The 15,003-nt window shown below is 38.5% G+C and overlaps 1 protein-coding gene across 2 annotated transcripts in view; it reads right to left on the reverse strand.

Moving 5' to 3' along the window:
• Positions 1-15,003, reverse strand: part of LOC149451731 (alpha-2-macroglobulin-like) — a 141,504-nt gene that overhangs the window by 20,226 nt on the left and 106,275 nt on the right. For both annotated transcript variants that reach the window (XM_089690324.1, XM_089690323.1), the window contains exons 26-31: positions 14,740-14,896; positions 8,598-8,672; positions 8,075-8,237; positions 7,054-7,277; positions 2,019-2,234; positions 1,262-1,386 (exon numbers count right to left, since the gene is read on the reverse strand). In XM_089690324.1, coding sequence (XP_089546450.1) covers positions 1,262-1,386; positions 2,019-2,234; positions 7,054-7,277; positions 8,075-8,237; positions 8,598-8,672; positions 14,740-14,896 — 960 coding nt within the window. The remainder of the gene's footprint in view (positions 1-1,261; positions 1,387-2,018; positions 2,235-7,053; positions 7,278-8,074; positions 8,238-8,597; positions 8,673-14,739; positions 14,897-15,003) is intronic.

A 15,003-nucleotide genomic window follows, 5' to 3' on the forward strand; every position in this document is an offset into this window, starting at 1 on the left:
ATGAACATTGGGTTAGATCCTGGGATGTGCCTGTTATTTAGTTCAGAGTTATCAGTTAGCAAATTTAAGAAATTAGGTTTAGGGTACTATTTGAACGCGGCAAAAAGCCTGATCCCAAAGTATTGGAAGAAAAAAGAAATACCAAAAGAGAAGGAGTGGATAGAAAGAGTAAACTGGACTAGTAAAATGGAGAAATTATATTATATACAGGAAGATAAGTTGGAGGTATATTCCGCGAAATGGGAAAAATGGGAAAACTTTGTAGCAAATGAGAGAAAGTGAAAAGTAGAAAGTCATAGAATGGATAGATGAGTAGGATACGCTTGCTTTGGATAAAAGATAGTGAAAAATGCAGAGTGGGGAGGGGTTCTGGGGGGGGGGGTAATTTTTTTAAGAGGGGAAAAATAAAGTAATAAGAAATAAGTGTATATTTATTATGACTGAGATGAAAACGTTTTTGTTATTACTGTGAAAAACCAATAAATATTTAAATTAAAGAAAATGTGTTGCTTTTGAAAAGCAAACTGTTGGTGGACATTGTGAAAAGTCTAGAATTATCATGTAGATTAAAGGGTCATCTTTAAGTTATATCCACATTTTAACAAGCAGTCAGATTTTCATTTATGCATGGACAGTCACTGTGCTAGCAATCACTGGCCAAGGAATTTTTCAGAAATCATTAACTTAATTTGTCTGAATCTGTCTGCATGCCCAGCCTATGGAAGAGACTTCAGGACATGGTGAGCAGTGCATCACAAGGAATGGAATTGGTGTCACTGGATGGTAGTGATGAGATACTCTTGGATAAATTATAAATTATACATAGAGTAAGAGATCATCTTAAAAATATAGCCTTAAAATATAGAACACAATTTCAATGAGTAGAGATTTGGAGTCAGGGCTTAGCTACATAAGCATTTTTTAATCTTTTTAATCTATATCAAAAAAATTTTTTAGCTGTGGATAAAGAAGGGAAAGATTATCACCCAAGTCAGGTTTTTATTACTTTGTGGCTCACTCTCTGTCCTGGTGACCAATGTCACCAAATCAGATAGTGATGGAAACCTAAAATTTAACAGCTGGTACCAGTACAAGAAGTAAGGATAAATCTTCCAAAGGGGACACTTATTCTGGTCTAGGAGGGGAATTTTCTTCACTTTGTAGAACTTTCCTTTCACCTCTTGTTGAGTATCTAAATCGAGAAGTGAAGGAAATCTCCCCAGCAGGGTGAACCAACATGAGGACTGGTATTTGGACTCACCTTACATTGACCGAGATGCCAAAAGACTTGAAGGATTTGGGGCTACATGTCTTCGGTACTGTAGTTACTGTGATGGTAAATGGAGCTTCACCTTCAGGAGGAGGTATGTTGTATTTCAGAGTACTCTATAAAACAATTTGGCTTATTAATATTCATGATAAACACACATTTTGCAATAGGTCAACAGCAAACAAATAGATGCTTTTATTTCTAACACATTCTCATTTTGAAGCATATATGTTTATTTGACCAGTATCTGATTTGGAGAGGGCTGCCTTCTGCCACATACACCCTGGTCCCGGTGTCCCTTCCTGACAAGGCAGGATGGCACCTTGCTTTTAATGGCCATTTTCCATTGGACCTATAAATAAATAAGATCTAGAAGAGCATCAAAAGGAGCCCAACTGGACTGTACAACTTCCAGTTAGGAAAGTGTGGTCATTGTAATAAGACAAGCATAAATCATTAATAATCAACTCCACAACTCCTACATAGTACATTAATCACCCAAAGGGTTTTTTTTTCAACAAAAGTTGAGGAACTCTTTATTTATGCTGATCATAGAAAGCCAGTCTTCTCTGCTGAAAACTGGGCTTCTAGATGGCCAAAGTACCATCAGATTTGAGTTGTAAGGCACGGTAAAAAAGTTGTTCACAAAACTCATACATGGACAGTCACAAACAATAGGCTCAAAATATTTTGTTAAACTCATAATTTCAGTATCTGGGCAGTAAATTTTGTGTGCATGGGTACTAACCTGTATATAAACACAGCCAGGTCCATTGATGGAAACAGTGTATTCCCCAGGAATGTCAGGTAGCCGGACACTTTGCAGAAGCAGGCGGTTTGAGTCCTCTACATAGAGTTTGGAAACTGGAACTTCACCAAGGGTGACGGCTACTTCACGAGGACCATCGTGTTGGTGAGCAAAGTAGCCATACATGGCTAGGGCTTGAAGAGCAACTACTGTGTCCTGAGTATAACAGAGCATAAAATAAATGTTAGGGTAATTGATACTTATCTGTTTTAAACTTAAGGAGACCCTGTTGCCAGACTATTCTATTCGTTTCAACAATAATCTTCTCTTAAGGTTATCCAGTGGATATAAAAAGTCTACATACCCCTGTTAAAATCTTTGTCTAATTTTTTTATATCACAGAAACCTGACATTTTAACAGGGGTATGTAGACATTTTATAGCAACTGTATGTGCATTTAATGTATTTTATGCATGTTATTTACCTGTAAAACCCTCCCTTGTGTAGCCATCCCAAAGTCCTGGGAGTTCTGAATTATGCCACCACCTTAAATGTGATGTTAGTAGCCCTAGAAGACTCAAGTGACACTCTATAGTTTGCTTCCCTCCCTCCTCCTCACTGCTACTTTAAAGATTATGTATAGACACTCCTGGAAGAGAAGAACGTTAAGATATATGTAAGGAAGGACGGGGCTGTGCTTAGGAACTGACCTTTCCTGGAGTAGTCAAGTTTTCAGGCAGATTCAAAAGCACATTGCAAGTGAACAAATAGTTGTTTACAGAAAGGAAAAATGCTGCAAGTAAGAATTCAAAATACCTGAATTTCTGTGCTTTAAATTTCTTAATTTGGTATGGTTCTCTTTAACATTGGCTAGCAATTCTGACCCTTAGATCTTCCATATGACTTCATCCACTTGTAAGTAAGTACAACTTGCATTTATTTCTCAGTTTAAATCTGCTAAATACATTTCAGCTGTATCAAAGTGTAACACATTGAAATGTTACTGCTTACAATACATTAAAGTGGACGTTAGATGGTGATGGCCTGCTATTCAGGGTTACTCACATTGATGGAACATGATCTCTGAATAGCAGGACTTGGCTGATAGTGTCTAGGACTACATTTCCCAGGAGGTGTGATGATGGCTGAAGCGCTGAACTGGGCTGCGGAGCCAGGATTGGAGAGACAGCGGAAAGGACTCACTGACCGCCTGGCTTGCCACACTGCCAAGCGGGCCACTCTGATAGCAGGAGACAGAGCAGGGCACCAAGTATGAACCAGAGGGCCCCTGGACTGTCTCTCTCCATCAGGGAAGACAGATCGCGGCAATCCACCGAATCACATTGATCGGATGAGAGAGACCCATGCATCCACTAACAAAGTGAACATTGATAGTTTGTCACCTCAGTTATCTACCTGCACCAGTTTGTGGCCTAGTTATACCAGCGCCATTTTTGGAATATATCTGCAGTACCGTCTTCGTTCAAGCTGACTGCAGGACATACAGTTACAGACCAAGGTACAGCAGTGCCAACTGAATCAACAAGTCCATTTCCCTCTCTGCAGATCAGGATTCCTACTACTGTTCACCTTTTGATTTTCATGTTCAGAGGAAATTGTCTTTGTCCATAGACATTTATGCCAATTGTTGCTATTTACTACTTCAAGCTCAATTCATGGTTAGAGCTCTTAATGGGAACCTTGCACTAATTCCTTACCAACAATCAGGGAAGTTTTGAATCTTCTCCTTTTCCCTCTCTATCTTTGATGTGACAACCCTGAGGAACTGTCATCCACCCCTTGATGTAACGTCACACAAATTGGGCCCCACCAGGTGTACAGAAGACATTACAGAGCTCTTAAAGGGGACACTGACAATCATAACTGAGAATTCTCTTTATTTCACATCTAATCCTTGTTATCTAGTTCTGAGGACCCACAGTGAGCTTATCTGTTATTGATAGTCATTCTTGCTCACCGGGGATTCAAAAGTCTCCTCAGACTGGAGGCAGTGGATTATTTCTGAAAGCAGGCCTGCTAACAGACACTGTTGTTTTATTGTGAATTTTGTTGCTTTTGCTCACAGTTGCCAAGAGTGATCAAACTTGCTGCCAATACCAGTGTTATTTTGTTATTCTTGACTTTGTTACCTCCAATATAAACTTAATTTTGGTTTATACTACAGTAAGCTCTCGACTTATGAACATTCAAGTTGCGAACTTTCACAGATACGAATGGACCTCACATTACGAACATTCGGAGATGCGAACAAAGCACTGGAAGTAGCTCACGTGTCTGCTGGACATTGTCACAGCTGCGCTGCTGTGTGTTTACTGTACAGTACAGTGCGATAGTGTACTGTACAGAGCCTCGGATGTCTGGAAGCAAGAGGAAAAGCAGGTGTGATGTGGAGGGGACTGCTAGGAAGCGCAAAGCAATAACCATGGAAACAAAAGTGAAAATAATTGAGAGATTGGACCGAGGCGAAAAGATGGTAGACATCGCTCGTTCTTATAACATGAATTTTTCAACCATTGGCACAATTCTAAAGAACAAGGCCAAGATCATGGAACATGTGAAGTCTGCTGTGCCTATGAAGTCAACAATAATATCCAAAAAGCATGGTAAAGTGATAGAGGAGATGGAGAAACTTCTCAGTGTGTGGATGCAGGATCAGCTTCGAGTCCCAGTCAGCTTAACACTTATTCAAGAAAAAGCTAAAAGCCTGTTTGAAGACTTGAAGAAAAAACGGGGTGAACAGTGTCATTTAAGGCCAGCCATGGATGGTTTAACAGATTCAAGGCTAGAGCCAACCTTCACAAAGTAAAAGTAGATGGTGAGGCTGCGAGTGCAGATACCATAGCTGCCCAAGAATTTCCAGCAACACTTAGAGAAATGATTGACGAAGGTGCTTATTTAATCCAACAGGTTTTTAACGTCAATGAGACAGGACTGAACTGGAAGAGGATGCCAGAACGAAGTTATATCAGTAAAGAGGAAAAGGTGATGCCAGGCTTTAAAGCAGCAAAGGACAGACTTACTCTGTTTGGTGGAAATGCTTCCAGTGATATGAAACTAAAGCCTCTCTTAGTTTACCATTCAGAGAACCCAAGAGCCCTCCAAAACATAGCCAAGGGCTCACTACCTGTTGTGTGGAAGAGTAACTCCAAAGCTTTGGTTACATATGCCATTTTCCAGGACTGTTTTTTGCACACTTTATCCCCCGAAAAGGCCCCAAATGATTTAACTATATATCCCGGTAATTATACCTGCTATGCCAACTATGAGGGAGGAGGAAGGTTCCTGGGGAATTTCACAAAGGGATTCTGCGCTACTTATAGTACAGCCCGGTCGGATCAAACCCAGAACCAGGTCATATCACTGGGGGATATATTCTGAATCTGTGGTGATCAGAAGATTAGGACCCGACTGACAGGGAAGTGGAGAGGGGAATGTACCCTTGCCAAGGCCATAATGCCACTGCATATCCTCTCAGATCCATTACTTAAGGGGGCACCCAACCCCCCTTGTGCAACCAAGCAGAAACAAAGTGCCCCACAAGGGAGTTTTGACCCCCATGTCTATGTAGACGCAATAGGAGTCCCAAGGTGGGTACCCGATGAATTCAAGGCCAGAGACCAGGTGGCCGCAGGATTTGAATCCCTATTCCTCTTCATCACTGAGAACAAGAATGTAGATTGGATAAACTACATTTACTATAATCAACAACGGTTTGTAAATTATACACGAGATGCCCTAAAGGGGATAGCAGAGCAGTTGGAGGCTACTTCTAACATGGTTTTTCAAAATCGTATGACACTCGATATATTAGCAGAAAAAGTGGGGGTCTGTAAAATGATACCAAAGACCATGACCTGCTGTACGTATATCCCAGATAATACAGGCCCAAATGGGAAGGTGACACTGGCCATCAAGAGGTTGGAGGACCTATCAAATGAACTTAAGGAAAACTCAGGTATTACACATCCCTGGGATCAGTGGTTTGGATGGCTGAATGGCTGGCAGAAAGCCCTCGCCCAAGCAGGGGTGGTTATCCTGGGTATTATCATTCTAATGGCAGTAGTCGCCTGCTGTGTGATCCCTTGCATTAAGAGGCTAATAGGAAAAGCTGTGAACGAGATCTCCCCTACATTCCTGAACTATAACAATGTTGAACTCCCCCGTGAAGAAAGGGAATCCTATACTCCCTTACAGACTGTGGCCCCTGACCATCATATATCAGACTTATAAAAAAGAGGGAATGCTACAATTTCCCCCCTTAACAGACAACTACAAGCAGGGAAAGACAGTGTCTGACTGTGGCCTTCTCAGGACTCTAGGGATGGATTAGCCACTCAGGGACTCTATATGCGTCTTAAGAGAGTTCCAAGGGGAGGGCCACCAGGCAGTTAGGACATCAGACATAGGGACAGTCAGGAATAAAATAGCCATTTTAAGGGGAGATTGTAGTGGATTGTGATAGACAGTCCATGTTCTATTAGATAATCAGTAAAATGACAATTTTATAGTTTTGCTACTTTCTGCTTCTTGCTTTTTAAATTCCTTACTCTCTTAAGTAAACAATCAGATATAGGTTGACAGAACAATGATGATAATTAAGATGGGGCCTTCATCCGGAGTCTCACCCTAGGTGACTCATTAGGAGAAAAGTATCTTTTAATGTAAACAACCCCCTTAAAAGTGAATGAGTCTTTTTGGGGACAATGATTGGAAGATATCAACACGGATGGAAGAACATGCAGAAACCCAGTGGACTTTTCACCCAATCAATGTATATGCTTTGCCTGCATCATAAGCCCTATAAATGATACTGTTAGTTCCTCAATAAAAGAACAGAAAAAAAACCCAGAATTTTAGGAAGTTGGCAAACTGCAACAGTGTCAGTGTCTTGCTTCCACGTGCACGTAATTCTATATTAATTTGGCTCACTGGTAGATCATGGTAAATGGTCTGTAGGTGACCTAGTCCAAAACAGAGGCAAGATAAAGGAGATAACTGGTAACATGCTATATACCTGGGTAGATGAAAAACCACCAGTGGGATTCTGCTGCTTTACGATCCATGAGACCACCTTTGATGCATGTGTCATGTCCTCGTCATTGATCTTGGGTTTGGATAACATAGCCAGCAGGACATAGGAAGCCATCTCAACGTCCAGAGATGGGGCTCTGCGGTAAGGGTCTCTTACAATTGCAGAGTCTTCTGAGGATTCTGGCCGATGCCAGTGGATTGTACCATCTGGAATATTCATTTTTTTGTTAATGTTGACCATATTGGCAATTGATAAAGATTTGTAGAAATCTTTCTTGGGTCATGTGGTGTTTAATTCACTGAATATATTGGTATGGAAATCAAACCAACAAGGCATATGTTGTACAGGAATCATGATAAAGAGATTAGGCCAATAACCTGTTGGCACTTAGTGGTTTCTATCCATAAATTTCAACATCTTTAGGAGCACCAATGAGCAATGAAACCCCTGAGCATCTTTTCAGCAAAATCTGACACTTGCTAGAAGCAAATTGCTGGTTTGCCCTCCTCACTTTTTGTACCTCCCTAGTGGTCTTTCAAAATTTGGGCAACTCCTAGATATAAGCAGTAGGACAAGGAATAATGTACCCCTATGTAATATACAGTATACAATAATACAATATTACAAGGAGCTGCACAATCATTCCATATGCACAGGCTCACAGAATGCCTTTATGTTCCAACAAGAAAAATATAATACATTTACTAAAGGATCTGAAATATATTGAATTCAGCTAACAGTATGTGAATGTACACATTATGAAAGCATTCAATACATACAGGAGGCAGTACTGCCGAACATGATGAGGGGATAAAGCATTTTGACAGTGGATGTATACAATCCTTTCCAACCAATAAATTCTAACTGTGATGTTTTAAAGTAGGTTGCAAACTGAAAAGTTAGCGTTGGATTGGTTACCATATACGTATACAATATCGGTTGCTCATCTAAGATGATCTAACATGTAAAGCATAATCTTAGTTCTGAAACCACATGCTCGTACCTTGTTTAATGGCCTTGTCATCAAGGTCATGAAGGAGTCGGGAACGAAGTTCCAGTTTTTCAGCAAGTGTGAAAGCATACGCCATTAATGCTTCTGTGTAGAGGTCCATTTCCTTACCTATAGCCCTCTCCAGGCACAACAAGGCACCATTGACCACCAAGTGCTATGAAGACAGAATTTGTTTACAGGGTCATAAATGATCAAATAAGTCTATAATTAGCTATGTAAGATTTGGTTATATTTGTTCTACAAGCCATTAACTGTAAGTGGGTGGATTAAAGTGGAACAGTCCCTTTCATAAATACTGACTCAGTACGAAGATTTAAGTGTTGAGTACAAGAAATCAAAGTAGTTTTCAATATGTATTACTGATTGTACCATAACAAATGTTTTCATTTCTTCTGATATAAAGGCTTTATGTGTATCATTTTTAAAATTAAGCTTTGTTTTCGCAATTCACACAATCGATAGCTAGTTATAACAATCTGGCAGTCTTTTATATTAGTTCTTTCTATCCTCATACCGTAACAGGCAACTTGATTTCCAACAGTGTTATGGTAATGTAGGCAGCCAATGCTGTTTCATCACTCACTCCTCCCTGGAAAAAAACACAAGTATGTTGACAGTTAAAGTATATGTAAACGCTCGCCTTGTAAAACAACCCATTCAGTTTAAAATAGAAATGAAAGGCAAAACATGTATGTTTAACCATTTCAATACCGGGCAATTTTACACCTTCCTGCCCAGGCCATTTTTCACGTTTCAGCGCTCTCACACTTTGAATGACAATTGCGCGGTCATACAACATTGTACCCAAACTAAAATTTTATCATTTTCTTCACACAACTAGAGCTTTCTTTTGGTGGTATTTAATCACCACTGGGGTTTTTATTTTTTGCTAAATTAACAAAAAAATACCACAAATTGTGAAAAAAAAAACACTTTTTTCTTTGTTTCTGTTATAAAAGTTTACAAATAAATAATTGTTCTTCATAAATTTAGGCCAAGATGTATTCTGCTACATGTCTTTGGTGAAAATAACCCAAATTAGGATGTATTATTTAGTTTGTAGGAAAGTTATAGAGTTCACAAACTATGGTATAGATCTGAAAATTGATCAATCCTGAAGTACTGACAGCCAATCTAATTTCTTGAGGTCCAAGAATGTCAGAACAGTACAGATATCCCACAAATGACCCCTTTTTGCAGAGTAGACAGTCCGACATACTTCATAAGAGGAATGGCGAGTTTTTTGAAGTTGTATTTTTTTTGTCGTAGTTTTTCGGAAAATGAAAAAATTAAAAAAATTATTTTCACTATTTTTTTTTTTACATACTGTCACCAGTGCAGTACAGCGTCATCATATAACTGGCATGGCGGTGAACAGGGACACTGACTGGTGACAGTATGAAAAAAAATATATATATAATTTTTTTTTATTATTATTTTTAATTTTTTATTAAATTTTTTAATTTTTTTTCATATTTTACTATGACCAAAGTAGTACAATGTTACCATAGTAACATTGTACTACTTGGGGGAAGTGATCAGTATTTTATTTTTTTTTTACACAATTACTTTGCTATAAGCAAGCATTTACCTGAATTAAATCGATTCATTCAGGGTTTTTTTTTTTTTTTTGTGCTTAGCTGTGATTTGGCCACAGCTAATCACATGACATGTGCATGTGACCTGCTGTGACCATTCACAGCTAGGCACTAGTATACAATGGATGGCATGAATGAAGCCATCCATTGTATGAATGAAGCCATCCATGAATGAAGCCATCCATTGTATACAACTGTCATGTGACCTGCTGTGATTGGTCACAGCAGGTCACATGGTACCAGCAATGGGGGCCGGTACACGGATCTGTCATTGGCCGTGTCCGAGGTACACGGCCAGTGACAGATTGCGCCGCTGCGCGGCTCTGCAACCGCACGAACTGCGCATGTGCGGAAGGACGCCAAATGGCGTACACCCCAGAAAGCAAGAGCATTTTTGCAGCCGCCAAACGGCTATAGGCCGGGCGGCTAATGGTTAAAAACATTAAAAAATACCTTTTCCCTCTTTTTATAAGTGATCACATACCCTCTGTTCTCAGCTGCATAGAGAGGTGAGGGAGGAGAAACAGTAGTACACTGATCTTCCCAGTGAATGGCTGTGCAGAGGGGGTGTGTCAGCACAAGTCTGATCATTGGAGGAGAGCAGGCTGAGTTCCAGCACAGCTAGAGAGCTGACCACACTGTGCTCCCATACCTAGTGTGTTCAGTTGTTAATAGGAAAGCAGAAGGACTGGCAGGAACATCAATGATTTCACACAAAGGGAGCAAAACAAAGAAAAATATACTTTTGCATACAAGTATATGGTACAGCAGTCACATATCAAGAATATGAAATGTTGGGTTTACATATTCTTAAAAAGTATACAGAGCAGTTTTACCCCAGAATATGCGAACATGCTTTGGTTTCACTCTGATGTGATTTCCCGGTTTTGCAGTTATAATTTTTAAATAGCTGGCAGATTGATTATACTGACCACATTTATTATTGGATTCATGAAATATATATTTTTCTTTTATAAATGTTTATTGGGAAACAAAACAAGATAACATTGTTGACATTTAGATATATCAAACTGATGTGGACATATACACATTGGTCAACATTGTACAGAAGTAGCAATAATGTAATAATGTAATGACAAGATTAAGATATGTTAGGATAGGGGCCCATAGGATTAGTCAACTATATATTATATGTTGATGGAGGGACCCGGAGATCAGAATCTTGGTTTTCTTTCAGGTGTGACTAACAGGATAGAAAAACACAACCAAGACTGTGCAAATATTGTGTGGGGAGAAGGTTATTGACCTAAGGTGGATGTTGAGACTATGAAAAATAGAGGGATGAGTGGGGTTAAGAAAGAATAGAGAAAAATAATGTGGAGGGGAAGTACAAGAGGAATGCAGAGGGGTGGAGGAGAGAGAGTGCATTTTTGGAGCGTTTTTCTGCCCAAGTGAAAAAATGTAAGAAAATAATAGTAGATGAACAAATATATGTTAAATAAATAAAAAAAACACATAAAAATTATACATTTAAAAAAAAAAAAGATGTAAAAATTAAAAAAAAAAAACAAATAAAAATTATACATTTAAAAAAAAATTAAAACAAATTTATATATATATATATATATATATATATATATATATATATATATAATTTTTTTTTCATATGTATAATTTTTATGTGTTTTTTTTTCCTTTTTTTTACATTTTATTTTTTTTTAAATGTATAATTTTTATTTGTGTTTTTTTTATTTATTTAACATTTATTTGTTCATCTACTATTATTTTCTTACATTGTTTCATGGGGAAGGGTTCCCAGGGGTTTAGAGTTCTATAAAGTTAAAAGGACAATAGAGAATTCTTAAAGCATGAGGTTTTGGAATAGGATATCCAAGGCTGCCAAACGAGGAGCTATTTAGTGTGGGTTTTTTTTAGTTTATCATTATATGGGTCAATCTATTTTTTATGGCTTTGAAGCTTAGGGTTGGGGTCTTCCAGGCCCTGGCTATTTCAAGTCTGGTGTCTGTAAAGATATGAAACACCAACACCTTTTTTAATGCAAAAAAAGGCTAGGAATCAGTTTATTTTATTTAGAAGTGCTTCATAAGTGGGAGAATGAGATTGTAAACCTCTATCCAGAGTCTGCTCGCTAATGGGAGATAGATATTGTAACATGCAAGTGTAACATTTCCACGTATTTATTACATCTTAGTGCTCGCAGTATTCCCTCTGACAATGCATTTATCTGCATTTTCCTTCAGAATGAAGGAGACATACTCTCAGCCTAGGCAAATTCACCTGACTGGGAGTACAAGGACTATGTTAAGGTAAATTATGGAGGGTTTTTTTTTTTACATCATACAGTTGAATATTGTGACATGTCAGAAATGTATTTATACAGCAAAGTTCAGCTTAAAATAGAATGGTGGTATGGCTGCATACCATGTTGCTTCTTTAAAGGCAAATGTGTTTAAAAATCTTTTAGAGCATTTTAGGAACTAGCCTGTTATAAACATTTAGCAAAGATGTAATTTTACATATGCCAATGTAATACAAAGTACTGTATATTCAGGATAATGAGTCTGCAAATCGAGTACAGCACTGTTCAAACACTTAAAGCTGAATTCTAGGCAAATATAAAGGACAGGAATTAATGGAGCTAATAGTACCCAAATTTGACTATTGCAGTTCCTCTACAGCAGTGCTAGATTATGAGAGGAAGTAAGTGCACAATTAAACATACTGATAAAAAGTCAGAGTGACAGAGGGATGAGCTCATCACTGTGCTGCTTCTCCTTTCACTATTCAGTAACAGTCTGGAGGGGGTCCAGGAGGACCTAGATTTAGGAGGAGTGGGTTGAATGATGCTGGCTGTCATTCTTGAGACATGTAGCACAGAAAAAAAAACTACTGCAGCGAAAACCTTTGCATTGAAGGTTGTGGCAAAATCTGGTTTTGTTGTTTTATCTTTTATTAAGCTATTTGTTTGTTATTTTCTTATTTTTGGCTGGAGTTCTGCTTTAAAGAAGCATGCATTGGTATGAGCAAGCCCTAAAAACTGCAGCAAAATGCTGAAGACCACATCCTGTAGAAGCAAGCCCTAAAACCCACAGGTGAAGAATAACAGAACATGTAGTGGTATCAATTTATATAATCCTGCTATGATTTAAAAGCTAGAATTCAATTACTAATCTTTGCAAGCAGACCCTAAGTGGTGATAGCACTTGTGTTAATAATGAGGTCTGATGAGCTCCAAAATGAATATATATATATATATATAATTGTAACAGTACTCACAGGGAACTTTAGACCTTCTTTGATCTTCCTGGAGCTGATTGTTGGCTGAGTCCTTGCCATTTTGGCTATTCTTCTATCCATTCGAATGGTACTTTTTTGCTTTCTTCCACGTCTTTCAGGTTTTGGTTGCCATTTTAAAGCATTTGCGATCATTTTTGCTGAGCAGCCTATCATTTTCTGCACTTCTTTATATGTTTTCCCCTCCAATCAATTTTTTTTATCAAGGTACGTTGTTCTTTATCAAGGTACATTGTTTTTTATCAAGGTACAATGTCTGGAACGACCCATTTTCCTCAGAATTTCAGAGAGAAATGCACTGTAACCAGCATGTACAACATTTGCTGCCTTCCTTCCTTAAATAAGGGCAATAATTGGCACCTGTTTTTCAAAGAATGAATGACCTCACTAATAGAACTCCACACTGCTATTATTTTGAACATGCCCCTTTCAATGAGTGATTCAATTACACAGAATCAGCAGCATGCATGTCATGACTGTTGGGTCTGTTGGATTTCTATTACTCTACTACACCTGCTAGTAAATTATTTGCTATGTAGAAATATAATTTCTACCAAAAAAAATGATTGATCAGGTTAGTGATGTCTGACTGCTATTATTTTGAACACAACTGTATGTGTGTATATATATATGTATATATATATATATATATATATATATATATATATATATATATATACTGTATACACTGTGGCATATACAAAATGCACTTTATTAAATCAGAACACAAAGCGCATTTTTGGACATTTCTTGCAAATGAACATTCTGTCATATATATTTATTACCAGCACTACAGTGTACTCATGGCTGGGGCATGCAGATGAGCACTTTTTGTAACAGTGGATCATGAGGCAGTGGCTAAACTTCAATACAGGCTAACGCAGTCAAGTAGTTCAATTCATAAGCACATTGCCACAAACACTCGTCATATTGCCACTGTCGATGAGCTGGGTATTACGTGTTGCTTGTTTTGGTTTCTCCTATCCATCCTCATGTAGGAATTCCTGGCTGCAGGACTATTGGGACTAAGCTGATTATTGACTTCACAGGTTTAGCGCCTTGGTTCAGTTGCTAACTTTCAATGCTGCTGGCTCCTGCTTTTACATTGCAGCTTCTCTGAACTTCTGGTTTTCACAGGGAAGAGTTAGCAGTAGACAGTGAAGTCTCCAGCCAGTCCGTTAGCTTGGAGATGGAGGTCGGAGGGAGGAGCATGGAAGTGCCTTACCATCCTAGGCTATGGAGTTGTGTATTTCTGTTGATGCTCAAAATATAGAGAGACTAACATTAGTCCCTGCATGCAAGGGTGGCTCCATAGAATGCTCCAAGAGAAAGGAGTCACCCTGAAGCGGGAAACCTGAGCCATCAGACATAATACCTGTATAAACAGGAACATAGGTAAGGAGTAAAAGATAAAGAATCTGCATACTCGGTAAGTGAATTATTCAGCTGCTGAAAGTGCTTAAGGTGCAGAGGGTTTAACATCACTTTATGGCCAGAATCGCTACTGTAGATGCTTAAAAGGTGTGTTTTTCTGTTAAAAAAAATGGTGGCAATTATTGTTTGTGTGTAAAAAGGGTCAACTGTGGAGATAACCAACCCCAGTTACACCCTTAGTCTGGTAACACTTAAATTTTTTGTCCCACAAGCTGGAAAATCACAACCCCTATCAAATATGAAAAATAAAATAGCAAAACTGGTGCCATCTGTCAATTGGCACTCCAAACCTTGCACTACTAAGTCTTTTTTCTGCAACAACTCCCTCTTCCCCATTTCCACCCTTACCTTTAAAGCATTATTAAAGAGTTGTCCCATGTTATGAAAGCAGCCGTTGTCTTTCTGTCTCTGTAAAAGCCACTTCAAGCTGTCTGATATTTGTTTTGGGTCAATGTAAATGTGTGACTGAGCCTTGGAGAAGGATCTGAGAACAAACGTCGTTAGCCTGGAAGAAAAAAAAAAAAACAGTTATTCTGCTCTGTTCTCCTGTCAGCAAGCTTCCAGTGTTATATTGTCAACAGAGTAAATTGCATGGATCACTCAGCTGACTGG

Source organism: Staurois parvus, unplaced genomic scaffold (assembly GCF_062004578.1).
Source record: "Staurois parvus isolate SC_StPar_1 unplaced genomic scaffold, SC_StPar_1.0 ptg000525l, whole genome shotgun sequence".
Classification (NCBI taxonomy): Eukaryota; Metazoa; Chordata; class Amphibia; order Anura; family Ranidae; genus Staurois; species Staurois parvus.